This window comes from Ascidia mentula, chromosome 6 (assembly GCF_947561715.1).
Source record: "Ascidia mentula chromosome 6, kaAscMent1.1, whole genome shotgun sequence".
NCBI classification, from domain to species: Eukaryota; Metazoa; Chordata; class Ascidiacea; order Phlebobranchia; family Ascidiidae; genus Ascidia; species Ascidia mentula.
The window spans coordinates 20664733-20677586 of record NC_138571.1 but is presented as its reverse complement, the minus strand read 5'-3'; the positions used below and the strand labels follow the sequence as shown (position 1 = coordinate 20677586).

The following is a 12854-nucleotide window of genomic DNA, read 5'->3' as shown; positions in this document are numbered from 1 at the left end:
AAATGCATATTTTATATTTGAAAAGATGGGACAGATTTGTCGGTCCCTCCAGAGCAGCGCAGGTTGATATACTTGCAGTATTTATTGAACTTTTCGCTTACATGGAGAACTTCGTTTTGTTGTTTAAATTCGTGTTCAATCTTTTAACCGAAAGGTAGCGGTTGGGTCTACAATTATCTTTCGCTAATAAATCAACTCAATATCGACTTCATGAAGGAACAGCAGGCTGTGCTTTGTCCTGCGAGTGCTGATGCTGATATTGTCCACAAGCAACGGTTCCCGGAGCATGAAGTTGGATTCTTATCGTTATGCCGCAAGGGAGGGCAAATTCACACAGTAGGGGACGATTTACATTACATCAAATCTCCAAGTAACTAGTGGTGACGGACTTAAACCTAAATATGTTAAATTGGAGGCCATTTTATCCCAAAACCCTCAAATATGGTTGTTTGCCGTAATGTTGTGTTCATTATTCTGGAAGCAATGGTAAGTGATCATCAATACAGGCAAAACTACTTCGGACTGTTGGTAATCTGATAAACGTCATACTCTGAAAAAACAAAATATCGGTAAGATGCGCCTTCCTGTGCTCCAGCTAGCATCACCAAAGCAGATACAACAATAACCAATCCATTGATATATATATATGTGTGTGTGACCAAATCAACCAGTGGGAAAGAGTGTTTGGCAACTTGTTACCTCTGTGCACATCTTTTAGGTGGGGTGAAAAGTAAAATTTAGATGATGGCGACCACAGTGTTCGCCTGTGCATCGAAGCGCGCCATTGCCTTTCTCGTGTTGCGGTTGCCGCCTCATGAACGAGTGTTTTGCTTGTCTCAAGTTTGACTGCGCAACTTAATAAAGCATCAACCACTTTGAGACCATCGATTGAACCTGTATCTTCCCCTGCCTAAACATACAGTTGATTGGTTGATTAGCCGGTGCAAGAAGTGCTGTGTGTATGACCCGTTAGTCTTGAGATGGGCGTTGAGCTGTACGGTTGTTTTTAGTGTCGGGCGTTTACTGGAATTGTAAAGTTCACAGGGTTCGCAGCCAAGGCATTGCAGCCGAGCTGGATTGTCAGGCGACCTTCACATGCGTAGAGGATCTCCACCACAGTAATCAGACAACGCAGAAGTAATATCACGCTTTCACTGCCCCCCAAGTGGGGCGATCCTGCCTTGCTATGCGAAAGCATGTATTACTACTGGAATTGTATGTACGTTTTATTGTCGTTTTTAACATTAGTCCGTTTAATAAAGTCAGGCGCCCATTTAGTGAAACCAGTGCAACTCCATTTGCCCCACAACCACATTCCTTCACGCCTCACTACAAACTTGAATTGACTTCACGCTCAGCGCCAACGAAGCATTTCCCCACTTTTTTGCAGGTTTGTGTCGTGACGTCAATTGTGTTGCCAACGTTCTATAGGATGTTGAGCGATTGTAGTCATTATATTAATATTAGACAAAGCATTAAAAGGTTTATTTTTTGGTATCTGAATAGTTGCGTTTGTAAGAGTTTGTTTGAAAGCATAGGATTAGGAAAAGAAACACGCATAAGTTCTTTAATATTAGCGATCCGTCATCCGCCTGGTTTTATTAAAGTGAGAAAAGAAATTCACCTGAAAACCAGGAGCAAGATACGAAAATATTTGTGTGTAATATTTCATTTGAATATGTACATGTTGTAACGTGATTTTGCATTACATGTCAACGGTTGCATTAATGGACTTAAGGTTGCATGGCCAGTTGTCATTTTGGCGTCTCAGTCCACTGGGTTGAGTAATTGGTATTTTTAGATCGTCTTGGCAAACGGGTTTCATTTCAAAATTTAGCGATAGCAACAGCTGACCATTCACGTGATTTGTGTCTTTTTTTGGCTTTTGTGTGATATGGTTTAACAGCTGTTTTGCGTCATATTAATCTCAAGTGACTTGGTCGCTTTGAGACTTTAAGTTTTCCCATGTGACTGTCCTTCATCGTCTTTCAGTAACCGACCTTTCTTTGTAACTTTCCGTGTGCGTTTAGCTGAGGACCGAGGCAGGGCAGCGCTGCTGTACTGTGCTCATCTCAGTTCATCGGTTTTGTGATTTGGTTCTGTTCAATTTTGTCTGTGCGTTTGGGCGTAAATTCACTCAGTTTGGCGTTGGTATAATTGCGCATGTTAATTTCGTGTCCAAAATTGTTCATTTTAAATGAATATTGTTGGAATGTTTGCATCAAGTTTCAATTAAAGTCAGGTTAGGAAAACACAACAATTAGAACTCACGTGCGATCTTATGTCAAATTCGTTAATCAAATAGGATTTCCCATCGATCATAAATAATATTGTTAATTACCGGATTGAGGCTCATAATTGGCATATAAGTCGCAACACATGTAAAACTTGTATATTTAAGCGGCTTTTGCCACCGTCCAAGTCATCCAACATATTTATTTCATCTCAATTCTGTGTCAACCATTAGTATTCAGATAGAACAGCTTAAATTGCACTGAGTTTAACTGCGTCTTGTTCCATAACCAACCCAAATTGCACCGATTAAAGGGAGCGAGAATTCAAAGCCAGAATAAATGCAGGTATTACGAACTCTTGCAAACGAGCGCACGCACTTAGGTATTTGAACCGACTTCCTTTGCATAGATGTATTTTGATACGCCGTGTTTTCGTATCAGTGACGTTATTCGGTCCTCGGAAATTCAAAGGTCTCCGGCAACTTGAAGGAGGTTTTAAGCAAGTCACAGTTGCGTCGTGATTACTGCTTGGAGTTTGCTCGGGTCTGTGTGGTTGGAAACGTAACGTTATCCAGTTCAGATCAAGCTTGTATTGCAGCTGACCGTGGTTTAATGTCACTTGTGCTTGGACAAGTTATAACTGATAGAGTTGAAGGTGAAGTTTAAACCAAGTAGAGATGCCAGATGTAATTTGCGATGGTTAACTCGCCTGCAAAACTCGTTTACAAGGATATGTTTGTTCCTTTATTATCAAAAAACAACTTTGATCATAAACAAATATTCTCAACACTTTCTGTGCGGCTGACTTGTATCTACAAAAGAAACTTAGCCCACAATGTTAATTGACGTAGAAGTACGTCAAATTTTGTTGAAAGACCAAGCGGTCCACGTGATGAATGCGTGATCCCCGCGTGTCTAGGTCGACGCATTGCGATCACTGAAGCATTACGTGACTTGTGGCAGGTGGCTTTTTACAATGGGTGACGTAAGAAACCAAGGAAAAGTGACTTCTGTATCGCAACAATTGACAAATCAGTTTGTCCTAACAAAGTTTTGTGGTGTATTTGGCAACGATGTACATAACAACAGCATTCTTTTCATTGCATTCGTTTGCTGATGTTGTTGAGACCTCACTAGACGGGACAATGCAGTTATGCGCAATTAACAATCAACAAACTCACGCACTGAGCACTTCCTTGCATAATTGCTGGCCGCACTGAAAATTTTACATTAAGTAACGTAACATTGGTCAACAGTTTAAGGTTGGATTATGCGCGACTTTCCTTTAAACTCCACATTTATTATTTGCATTATTTTCATGTTTGTTTCATCCACGCAGCATAAATGTGTATTGATTTTCGCTAGCAGGTCTCAGTGAATCTTCCATATTTTCAATGTAGTTGTTAATTAGGTAATTTTGGTGCAATTTAACGTTGGCGTTTACTTTGTTAATTTCCATGTGATGACTGAGCAAATATTTACAGATTTTCAAAGTCTAGCTTCAGAGTCCACATTCATCATTTACATTGTATGTGCAAAAAAAAGCCATAATATTGGAGAGCAGATCCGTTTGGCCATAGTGCGCTCCACAGTGGTTCGTCTCTGTTGTTCGGTACCTAGTATAGGGCACCCAACAGATCGACGTTGACCGAAAGGTACCACAAAGTGGAAATCTGTGTGACCGCTAGTCTACCAGCTAGCACAGTGCCACTCAACAACTGCACTGATGAGACCTTACAGGTCGAAATAGTGCGTGTACATGGTAATGTAAGGCTCTTCTGGCAAAAAGAAAAACTTGTTTGGACGACGTTTCAGTCGTTATTCAACTGACCTTCATCAGGACAAGTAAAGTAAGCGCCAACACGGTGATAAACAGAAACGCGTGAAAAAGGTACAAAGGGGGAAAGAAGCGAAAAAACGCATTATGTGGCAGAAACAGCACACACAGTCAATTTTGAAGGTACAATAATTCTGGACCGGGAAAAGGACAGGTACAAGAGAATGTTTATTGAGTCTGTGGATAAAATGCACATAAATCTGCACTGAATGATAAGAGGGAAACCTTCTTTCCACCCGTTTATCGTAATTTGATAAACGGTCTGCGCGACACGCACTCTGTGCTGATGGTCCTGCGTACCTCAGGGAACTGTGCTTTAGACCCCGGCACCGTTCCTTGTTGGCGCCCATTTTCAATTCTTTGTGCTCCCCTCCCCGTTTTTCACGCGTTTCTATTTATCGCTGTGTTGGCGTTTACTTCACTTGTCCTGATGAAGGTCAGTTGAATAACGACTGAAACGTCGTCCTAACAAGTTTTTCTTTTTGCCAGAAGAGCCTTACATTACCAAGTTTGTTTCATCTACGCAGCATAAATGTGTATTGATTTTCGCCAGCAGGTTTCAGTGAATCTTCCATATTTTCAGTGTAGTTGTTAATTAGGTAATTTTGGTGCAAATTTAACGTTGGCGTTTACTTTGTTAATTTCCATGTGATGACTGAGCAACTATTTACAGATTTTCAAAGTCTAGCTTGTTTGAAAATGTTGAAATTTATTTTGTTTGGAGTTTTGTTGGTCGGCCATCTTGTCATAACTCACCAACAACAACAAGTATGCAGAGTTGTTTCCATTTGTGACGGACAAGAACAAGGATTAGAGATAGAACATTCCGGCTTGAAAGGTGCCAGAGGAGAGACTGGAAGACCAGGAAAGATGGGACCACGTGGACCTCAAGGTCACCGAGGTGAAAAGGGAGACCAAGGACCTGTGGCTGGCAAAGAAGATTTGATGAGACTTGTTACAGGTATAAGATTCTTCTCTAAACACTTTTCGACAAAATTTATTATTGGATAGGAAACTTTAACAAACCAAGCAGTACAGATAGATATTTGATACAAACACAACAGTACAACAAATCCCCTACACGTTGAACTCTCATAAAATCATATTAAAGTAAATTCATCGAAGATTTTATTCACAGAGTTGTCGAACAAAGTGGATCAATTGCAGAGTGAGCAGAACCACACATCTAACAGTTAAGTTCATGCACTTAACATGCAATGTCAACTCACACATCGAACATTATATTCACAGAGTTGTCGAACAGAGTGGATCAACTGCAAGGTCAACTGAGTAACGCTTCCAACAGTTGAGTTTAGTTTTATTTAAATTGATTTCTCACGTTTGTGTCAAGTTAACAAATTCTAGAATCTATACCCGTCAGGAGTCCTTTCTGCCCCTAGTGGTGTGGTTATCGGCGTACTTGCCAATCACCTAATAATTATACTCGTGACAAGTTTAAAACTTGTATCTAACCTGTATTGAATACTGGTAACACTTTTCGACCTCGAATAAACCTCGGTCACTCACAAATTCACGCAACACACAGAAACCAAGTTACTCATAGCCACCAACGACGCTAGGGAGCATTAAAGTATGATTATGTGCAACAACAAGATATAAATGTGCGGCGGGTGATTGGCAGCATTGGTCAAGCGCCCGACCCACATATACCAAGAAGAAAACCTGATCGGTATTCGTGCCCAGGACATCCTGGGTTCAAATCCCGGTGCGGTGAAAAAAAAAAAAAAAAAAACAAGATATAAATGTTTTCCAAAATTCAAAACCCATACATGGGATTGAATCGCAATGCGAAAAGTAAAACATTCATGTGGCACAGAATATATTGGGACAAAGTATATCTCGAATCATCGTACTTAATCATTAGTCAGAAGTTTCAGCAGATAACCGCACAATGGGGATAATCCTACATTAAGCATTTCACTTCTGGTTAGCCGCCACTAATTTATTACATTTATCAAAATTTTAAAAACATTTTTAGCAAAATCATCGTAAATTTGTTGACTCCACATGTGTCGGCATATCAACATAAAGCAGGAAACAGATAACAACAACCTCCTTATATTAAAACCTCAACCCATTTCATGCGTCCGTTGATTGAAACCAACCAAAATTCATCACAGTATTTCTGTAGGACTGGAAAATCTTCACGAATTTGTGCATCCCGAATCTTGCAAAACTTCCCCATTTCAAGGTCGCCAAAGTCTCAGATCTGGAGAAGAAGTTTACTGTGAAGATGGCTGGCAGGTATTCATACTGTGGTTAATATCACTAACACAGGGGTGGGCAATCCCTGGCACCAGCGCTTAGTTGGGTAAGCGAGGTGATTATGCACGCCATGTAATTTACGATTTCACGCTACAATACTTAACAATACGCCCGAGATTGTGTTGTTTCTAAAGGTCAGGAAATTACACACGAAAGTGAAAAGTCATATATTGACATGGAGGTCATCTAACTTTTTTAGACCAATTCGCCGAAAATCAGTGTCAAGCGTTTTACTTGATAAATACCAGGTGTTCCAGCGTCGTTATGATGGATCTGTTAGTTTCGATAGAGATTGGGTGGATTACAAGAACGGGTTTGGGGATCTATCAACAGAATTTTGGATGGGTTTGTATTCCAATAAAGCATTCCTTAACTAAGTACAAATGTTGCAAAACTTTGAATAATGGTTTGTTTTAGTTTAAAATGTACCGCTCTTCTGGCATAAAATATACGTGCTGTATTTTTACGACGTTTCGTCTGCCATTCAGCGAGGCTTCATCAGGTATTGATGCCGCAATTTCAAAGTAAACTACACTAAAACATTCAGGACCACAAAAAGAAAAAGGGACAGGTTGACACCGCTTGTCAAATCACGTGACAGAGGCAAAACACGAAACACTGCGGGAGGCGCAATAGTTACAACAAATTGTTATAAACTGCCGGAAAGTAAACACATTGTTCTTTGTCGTTGACGCATCCGATGTTTTTGTGAATGTGAAGCGACTCAAGAATGCTAAAATAATCTCTCCTTTTGTTGGGCAATAGTCCGCACCATGTGAAAAACTCACTCGAGTTTGCAGTCGAGGTACGGAGCTTACGAGTGGAGCAACATGACAGCATGGTATCCTTTGATGTGGTGTCATTGTTCACCAATGTACCGGTATCCCTATCAATCACCACTGTTATGGCACGCTCAAAATATACTGGCAATAACCCGTAAGGATGAAACGCCCACTAGCGGAGCAGTTGTTATTCCCTTCAACCCTGGCCTTAACGAAACATTGCGAAGATTGATGTCGGATTAGGCATTAAAATCTATACTAAGCCCCATACAACGCTAGGCAATCTAATTTCACGACCCATTGCTACGGAGGCTTCCGAGCCAAAGGGAATGGTCTATTTAATACCATGCAAATATTGCGCTGGTATTTACATTGGCGAAACCGGAAGGGCCTTTAAGACGCGACTGAAAGAGCATCGCCGTGATGTCGCATCGAAAGATGCCAGCAAGACTGCGTTGGCCAAGCATGCAGTGACATTGCGACACGAAGTTGCCTTCGATAAAACCCTTTCCAAGTTCTGGAAAAGGAGTTGGACCACACCAAGCGGCTCTTTCTTGAGTCGTTTCACGTTCACAAAAACAGTGGATGCGTCAACGACAAAGAACACTGTGTTTACTTTCCGGCAGTTTATAACAATTTGTTGTAACTGTTGCGCCTCCCGCAGTGTTTCGTGTTTTGCCTCTGTCACGTGATCTGACAAGCGGTGCCAACCTGTCTTTTTTTTGTGTGCCCCTGAATGTTTTAGTGCAGTTTACTTTGAAATTGCGATATCAATACCTGATGAAGTCTCGCTGAATGGCAGACGAAACGTCGTAAAATACAGCACGTATATTTTATGCCAGAAGAGCGGTACATTTTAAATTGCAATATGTCTGTGGCAGCAACAGGAGTTCCAGGTTTGTTTTACTGAACACATTGTTATAACTTGTACACACCCAGTTTATATACAGGGGAACTAAACAACACGTTTCAAGCAAACTACGTAACAATACTAGAGTCAATATAACAGTATCAGTTAATCCAATTTAAATTCCAGTGTTTTCAGCAATATTATTACAACCAACAAATTTTATCAGGTTTGGAGAAACTGCATCAAATCACCAATGCGTCCACTAGATGTCGCCTTCGTGTTGACCTTCAGGATTTTTCCGGAGGTCAAGGTTTTGCCGAGTATAGGTAAGACTATGACGTATTTAACGTTTTCAATTTAATGCCTTTGTTCCAACGATAATTTACCCGATGCTATCATGTCGTCATAACTAACAAAATCTAAAAAGACATTAGGGAAATACCCCCCTTATTACGTCAGATTCACAAAATTCGTGTTTTAAGTTTGAAGCAACACAGAATATTCTTGCTGTGTTTCAATGCATTTACTCGGTTCGGAATAATTATGAAAACAAAAAGTTTAGATACCGCACACACATAGGGTTGGTAATCAACTCGTAACGACCCCACATCACCGCTCTTGAGGTTTGCGCGATCGCTTGGTCGCGGATTGCCGGGACCGAGCTCAGTGGGGCTCGGATTGGGTCGAACGCCACCTTTTTGCGCTTAGAGAATGTGGCTGCACAAAATTTTGTTTTCCTTGATTCCAAATCTCCTGAAACGTATAGGCATCTGGAAGACAGTTCAAGCGAAATTAACCACGGCCAAACCGTTTGACAATTGATGGCAACAATCCAGTGAATATTAGTGCTGTGTCCCACATCGATATATGGGATCAAATGGTTATTATTTTCTCCATCTAACACACATGCATAATCCAGTGTTTGAAATTTCGATTTTCTGCCCAACATCCTCGGCTCCCAATGTTTTGAATGAGGCAACAAATATCCCGTAATCGCGACGTGTAAGACGCTGGCGCAACTTGATTGTCAGTGTATAAGTTGTATAGTGTAAACACTCTGTGTTCTCTTTGCCCACCCCTGGGTTAGCTGCTGGTCGTTGCGTGGTTGATTGGATATTGTTGGGTCTCTATGCAAGAAAATGGGTGCATTGGCCTGCAGAGTTAATTCCTTGGCCAGTGGTTCTTATCCGGTGGGAAATTTTAGGGTTGTAGGTGGATAATTGGTCGGCACCGAAATACACAAAAGTAGTTGTAAACGAAATATAATGATCTGTATTCACTGTGTGTTGTACACTTATTGGTAATTGGTAATGCCATGCGGCAGAAAAAGTTAAAAAAGTATAACAGATATAACGAAAATACAATAATTAAATTCTTAGTTAAAAAATGTAAATACCAGTGGGAAATAAGGATTCCGTTTACACTGGAAGTAGGAAATGAGATAAAAAAGGTTAAGAACCACTTAAAAAAGGTTAAGGAAAATCTGTTGCCCAGACGAGTTTATGCGGTCGTTGTTGCCCAAGTCCTTGTGGTAAAATCTTGAGTGCCAAGTACTGACCTTTGCCAAAACGTTGCATCTTGACTGGAAAGTTAGAATTATCCGCTTTGTTCTTCAGCTACAATAAAGCCTCCTTGTAATCCTCCAGTCGTTTGTGAACTTAAAGTTGAAAAATAACTGGGTTTCCTTCTGAAAACTTCCAATCCCACTCTGTGTTTATTGCTTAGTTGACAAATAATTATCCCACACAACACAACACAATGTATGACACATGTCGTTTATTACGTCATAAAGGGTTTTATGTTTAACAATCATTTCCATGAGCAACAAACCAATGTAAGCGGATTGATTTAAAACAACAAATTGTCCGTTGTTATTTAAATTACTTTGCATTAAATTAAACATTATGACATTGTTGTTTTCAGTACTTTCAGCATTGGCGATGAAGGAAGTTCTTACACAATTACTATATCCGGATATTCGGGGAACATAGGAGATTCCATGGTTGATTTGTCAGGCAGTCTAAACGGGATGAGATTTTCAACACGCAACAGAGACCGTGATACGTGAGTAATAATGATACAACGTGTCTGATTATATTTCTGTTTTACTAACGAAGTAAATCGAGTTGTTTTAAAAAAGATGAAATGCATTTCCTCAAATAGTTGATTTTCGTTGACAAAGTTAACCGCCTACCCTAAATCAACAATTGTAAAAATCAATTGCTCTGAAACAGGCGGTTGCGTTAAAGTTTTAGTTAAACACAAGTTTTAACTGAGTTTAAATAAGTTGTAACACAGAGTTGTTGACAACCGACTTAATTATAATTGCAGGTGGTCAGGAGGTTATTGTGCTGTGGGTCGTGGAGCTTGGTGGCATCGTGATTGTTCATATTCCCGCCTCAATGGTCCGTGGTCGAGAACTTCTACTGCTCACAACACTATGAGTTGGTATTATTGGAAAAACTCATTTGGCGGAATAATGAGTTCTAAGATGAAAGTGAAATGCGAATAAATGTTGGGGAGGTTTAAAGTGACGAAAATTAACATTGCGTCGTTAGTTACCATGGTAACGTTGTGTTGATTTACAATTATTGACAGACATTGTAAATACTTTCACCAGTTTTGATAAAGGCTTTAAATCGTAAATAACAGGAAAGCAATTATACCAAACCGAATTTATTCCACAAATCCTTACAATTTTTGTGTTAGTAGCGAAAACTTCACCTTTCTGCATGTTTGTTATTATCATGGTATTTGTAGGGCGTTACTTAAAACGTCTACACAAATAATAACACTGCCGTATATCTGACTCCTGATAAAAAGGCTGCTATCAAACCCAAAGTCAACGATCAGTTTAATACATAATAAACAAGCGCACGAGGATTAACAATAACACGTTACAAACCACGCGTACAAAAAGTCTCTGTCCTATATGTCCTTTGTCCTCTGTCCCTTCAAAACACAACATAATAATTGCAATTATGACGTCGACACTACTTATTATTACATTTTGTGTGTTTCGGATGCCACTTCTTCCATAGAATTATGTCAACGTGTCAATTAGATATTGGCAACATATTCCGTTTTATCATTCCTTGTATATCATGTCGTTGTTGTAATATCGCATGCAACCGTTTCCATGCTTTATGTTGATAATCCATGTAAATATAAACATTGATCCATCAGATTTGACGGTTGATTTCTGATTCGAGGATGTCAGTAAATTTGATTCAGTTCATTTGGCTTTCTCTGATAAACCCCAAAAATGCAGTCACGCCAATTCACCACTAATATTTACAGAAATGTGCGGATATCGCGGCGCAATTTCACCGACTTATGGGAAAGGTTTTATGTGAGGGTAAATTGTGTAGCAAGGTTTCTTGTCAACACACAGGTCCTCATTGCAGCCCAAATGATGACGTCACGGCCGTGGGCCTTCGAGTGGCGTCTGTCACGTGTTTCATTTGTGTCGTTGTTTTTGTCTGTTCAGTTACCAGCCTACCTCTGCACACACCTTGCTGCAACTCATTCTTACTTGACACTGATGATGAACACAGTGGTGTTTGAAGCGTTTGCTTCGGCATGAGTAGCATACTAGCTTTGACTTTCCTTTACAAATCATTTTCTTGTCACCTCCCAAGGTTAGACCTTATACACTCTTGTGTAATAACCAAACGTAACACAGCAGTTTGTCGAGGACACAGACGCGTCTGATGCGTCTGCCGGTTGCATTCCATGGCAGAATGTAGATGGCATGGAGAGAGTGAAGTTTTGTAGAATTGATTCCTGAACTCGAAATAAATTACTCAATAAATAGAATTTCCAGTCACCAAACACCAAGGGTCATGACGTCAGTTTCAGGCCATGTTAAAAACCAGAATTTTCCGACAAGATCTCAAAATACGAATTTCTTTTCGATCCCAATTCAGGGTTTGTTTCTTTTTCAAAACCGAGCGACAGTGAAACAATAGCAGTAATTGGAACGTAACAATAAGCAATTGTGACATCACAGGCCTCAACTGGCTTGCCGCAGACATACAAGGAACTGTGTTTATAAAACAACCAAATCGAACATGCAATAAATTGATGCAAATGTACAATAAATAATATTAGACAGATAACAATGTTAAAAGATAGGCAGTCTAAGGTTAAAAGAGTTAACAACAATAGGTACGAAAGCGGTTGGAATATTTCATGTTACGTGGTGACGTCGTCGTATTGATGACGTTATTTAGATGTTAAAATTAAGCAGACACACATGTTTTGGGTGTGGGTCATGATTGGGGCGAAATAATTGTGAAATAATATTGAAATTACAAATCACAAGTTAAAATGCCATGAGTGGGACTGACAACTTTATCGCTGGTTGTGATTTCTATGGTTATGGAATTTGGTTTCCCGAAAACAAAATAGACAGAAAAGATCACGAAGTGCTTCACGACAAGAAAGAATATGACTAGCGAAAAAAACATGTGAAAGTGGCAAAACAAATAAAAATCGTAACTGCAAGGTTTAAACACTGGAGCGGAGTATTGAGAGTGGGTGTAAGCGTATATGCCGAAACTATAAGATACATGATCCTGTAAATAAACCTTATTGGGGCGTGAAAGACTTGGAACATCTCGCGAGCTCGTTCGGGTCCAACGACACCCTGGTTAATTCTGTGGATCCTCCCAACCGACGAAAGTTTTTGCTGAGTAATGTCACAAAAACATGCATCGGCGAAGGTAATATTGTGTGGTAATGTGAAAGCCATTGATATAGATCGCTGTGGTCCATATGGTGACCCTGTGGAAAACCCCCGATCTTAACATTCAAGTTTGTGGCTAGAACGACAAATACTAAAGTTTCGTTAAAATCTGAAC

At 40.0% G+C, this 12854-nt stretch overlaps 2 protein-coding genes across 2 annotated transcripts; both read left to right on the top strand.

Annotated features, from left to right (window-relative positions):
• The first annotated feature begins 4749 nt into the window (after positions 1-4749).
• LOC145907424 (uncharacterized) lies at positions 4750-5268 on the top strand. Its single transcript, XM_082994838.1, has 2 exons — positions 4750-5032; positions 5210-5268. Exons 1-2 carry the CDS (start codon positions 4771-4773, stop codon positions 5266-5268), a joined length of 321 nt encoding a protein of 106 aa, XP_082850964.1. The 5' UTR covers positions 4750-4770.
• A 20-nt stretch (positions 5269-5288) lies between these two features.
• On the top strand, positions 5289-10977 carry LOC145907423 (ryncolin-4-like). The gene is made up of 6 exons (XM_082994836.1): positions 5289-5376; positions 6224-6336; positions 6606-6702; positions 8216-8315; positions 9913-10053; positions 10288-10977. The coding sequence occupies exons 1-6, from the start codon at positions 5289-5291 to the stop codon at positions 10499-10501; spliced, it is 753 nt and encodes a 250-aa protein (XP_082850962.1). The 3' UTR covers positions 10502-10977.
• Positions 10978-12854: the final 1877 nt, after the last annotated feature.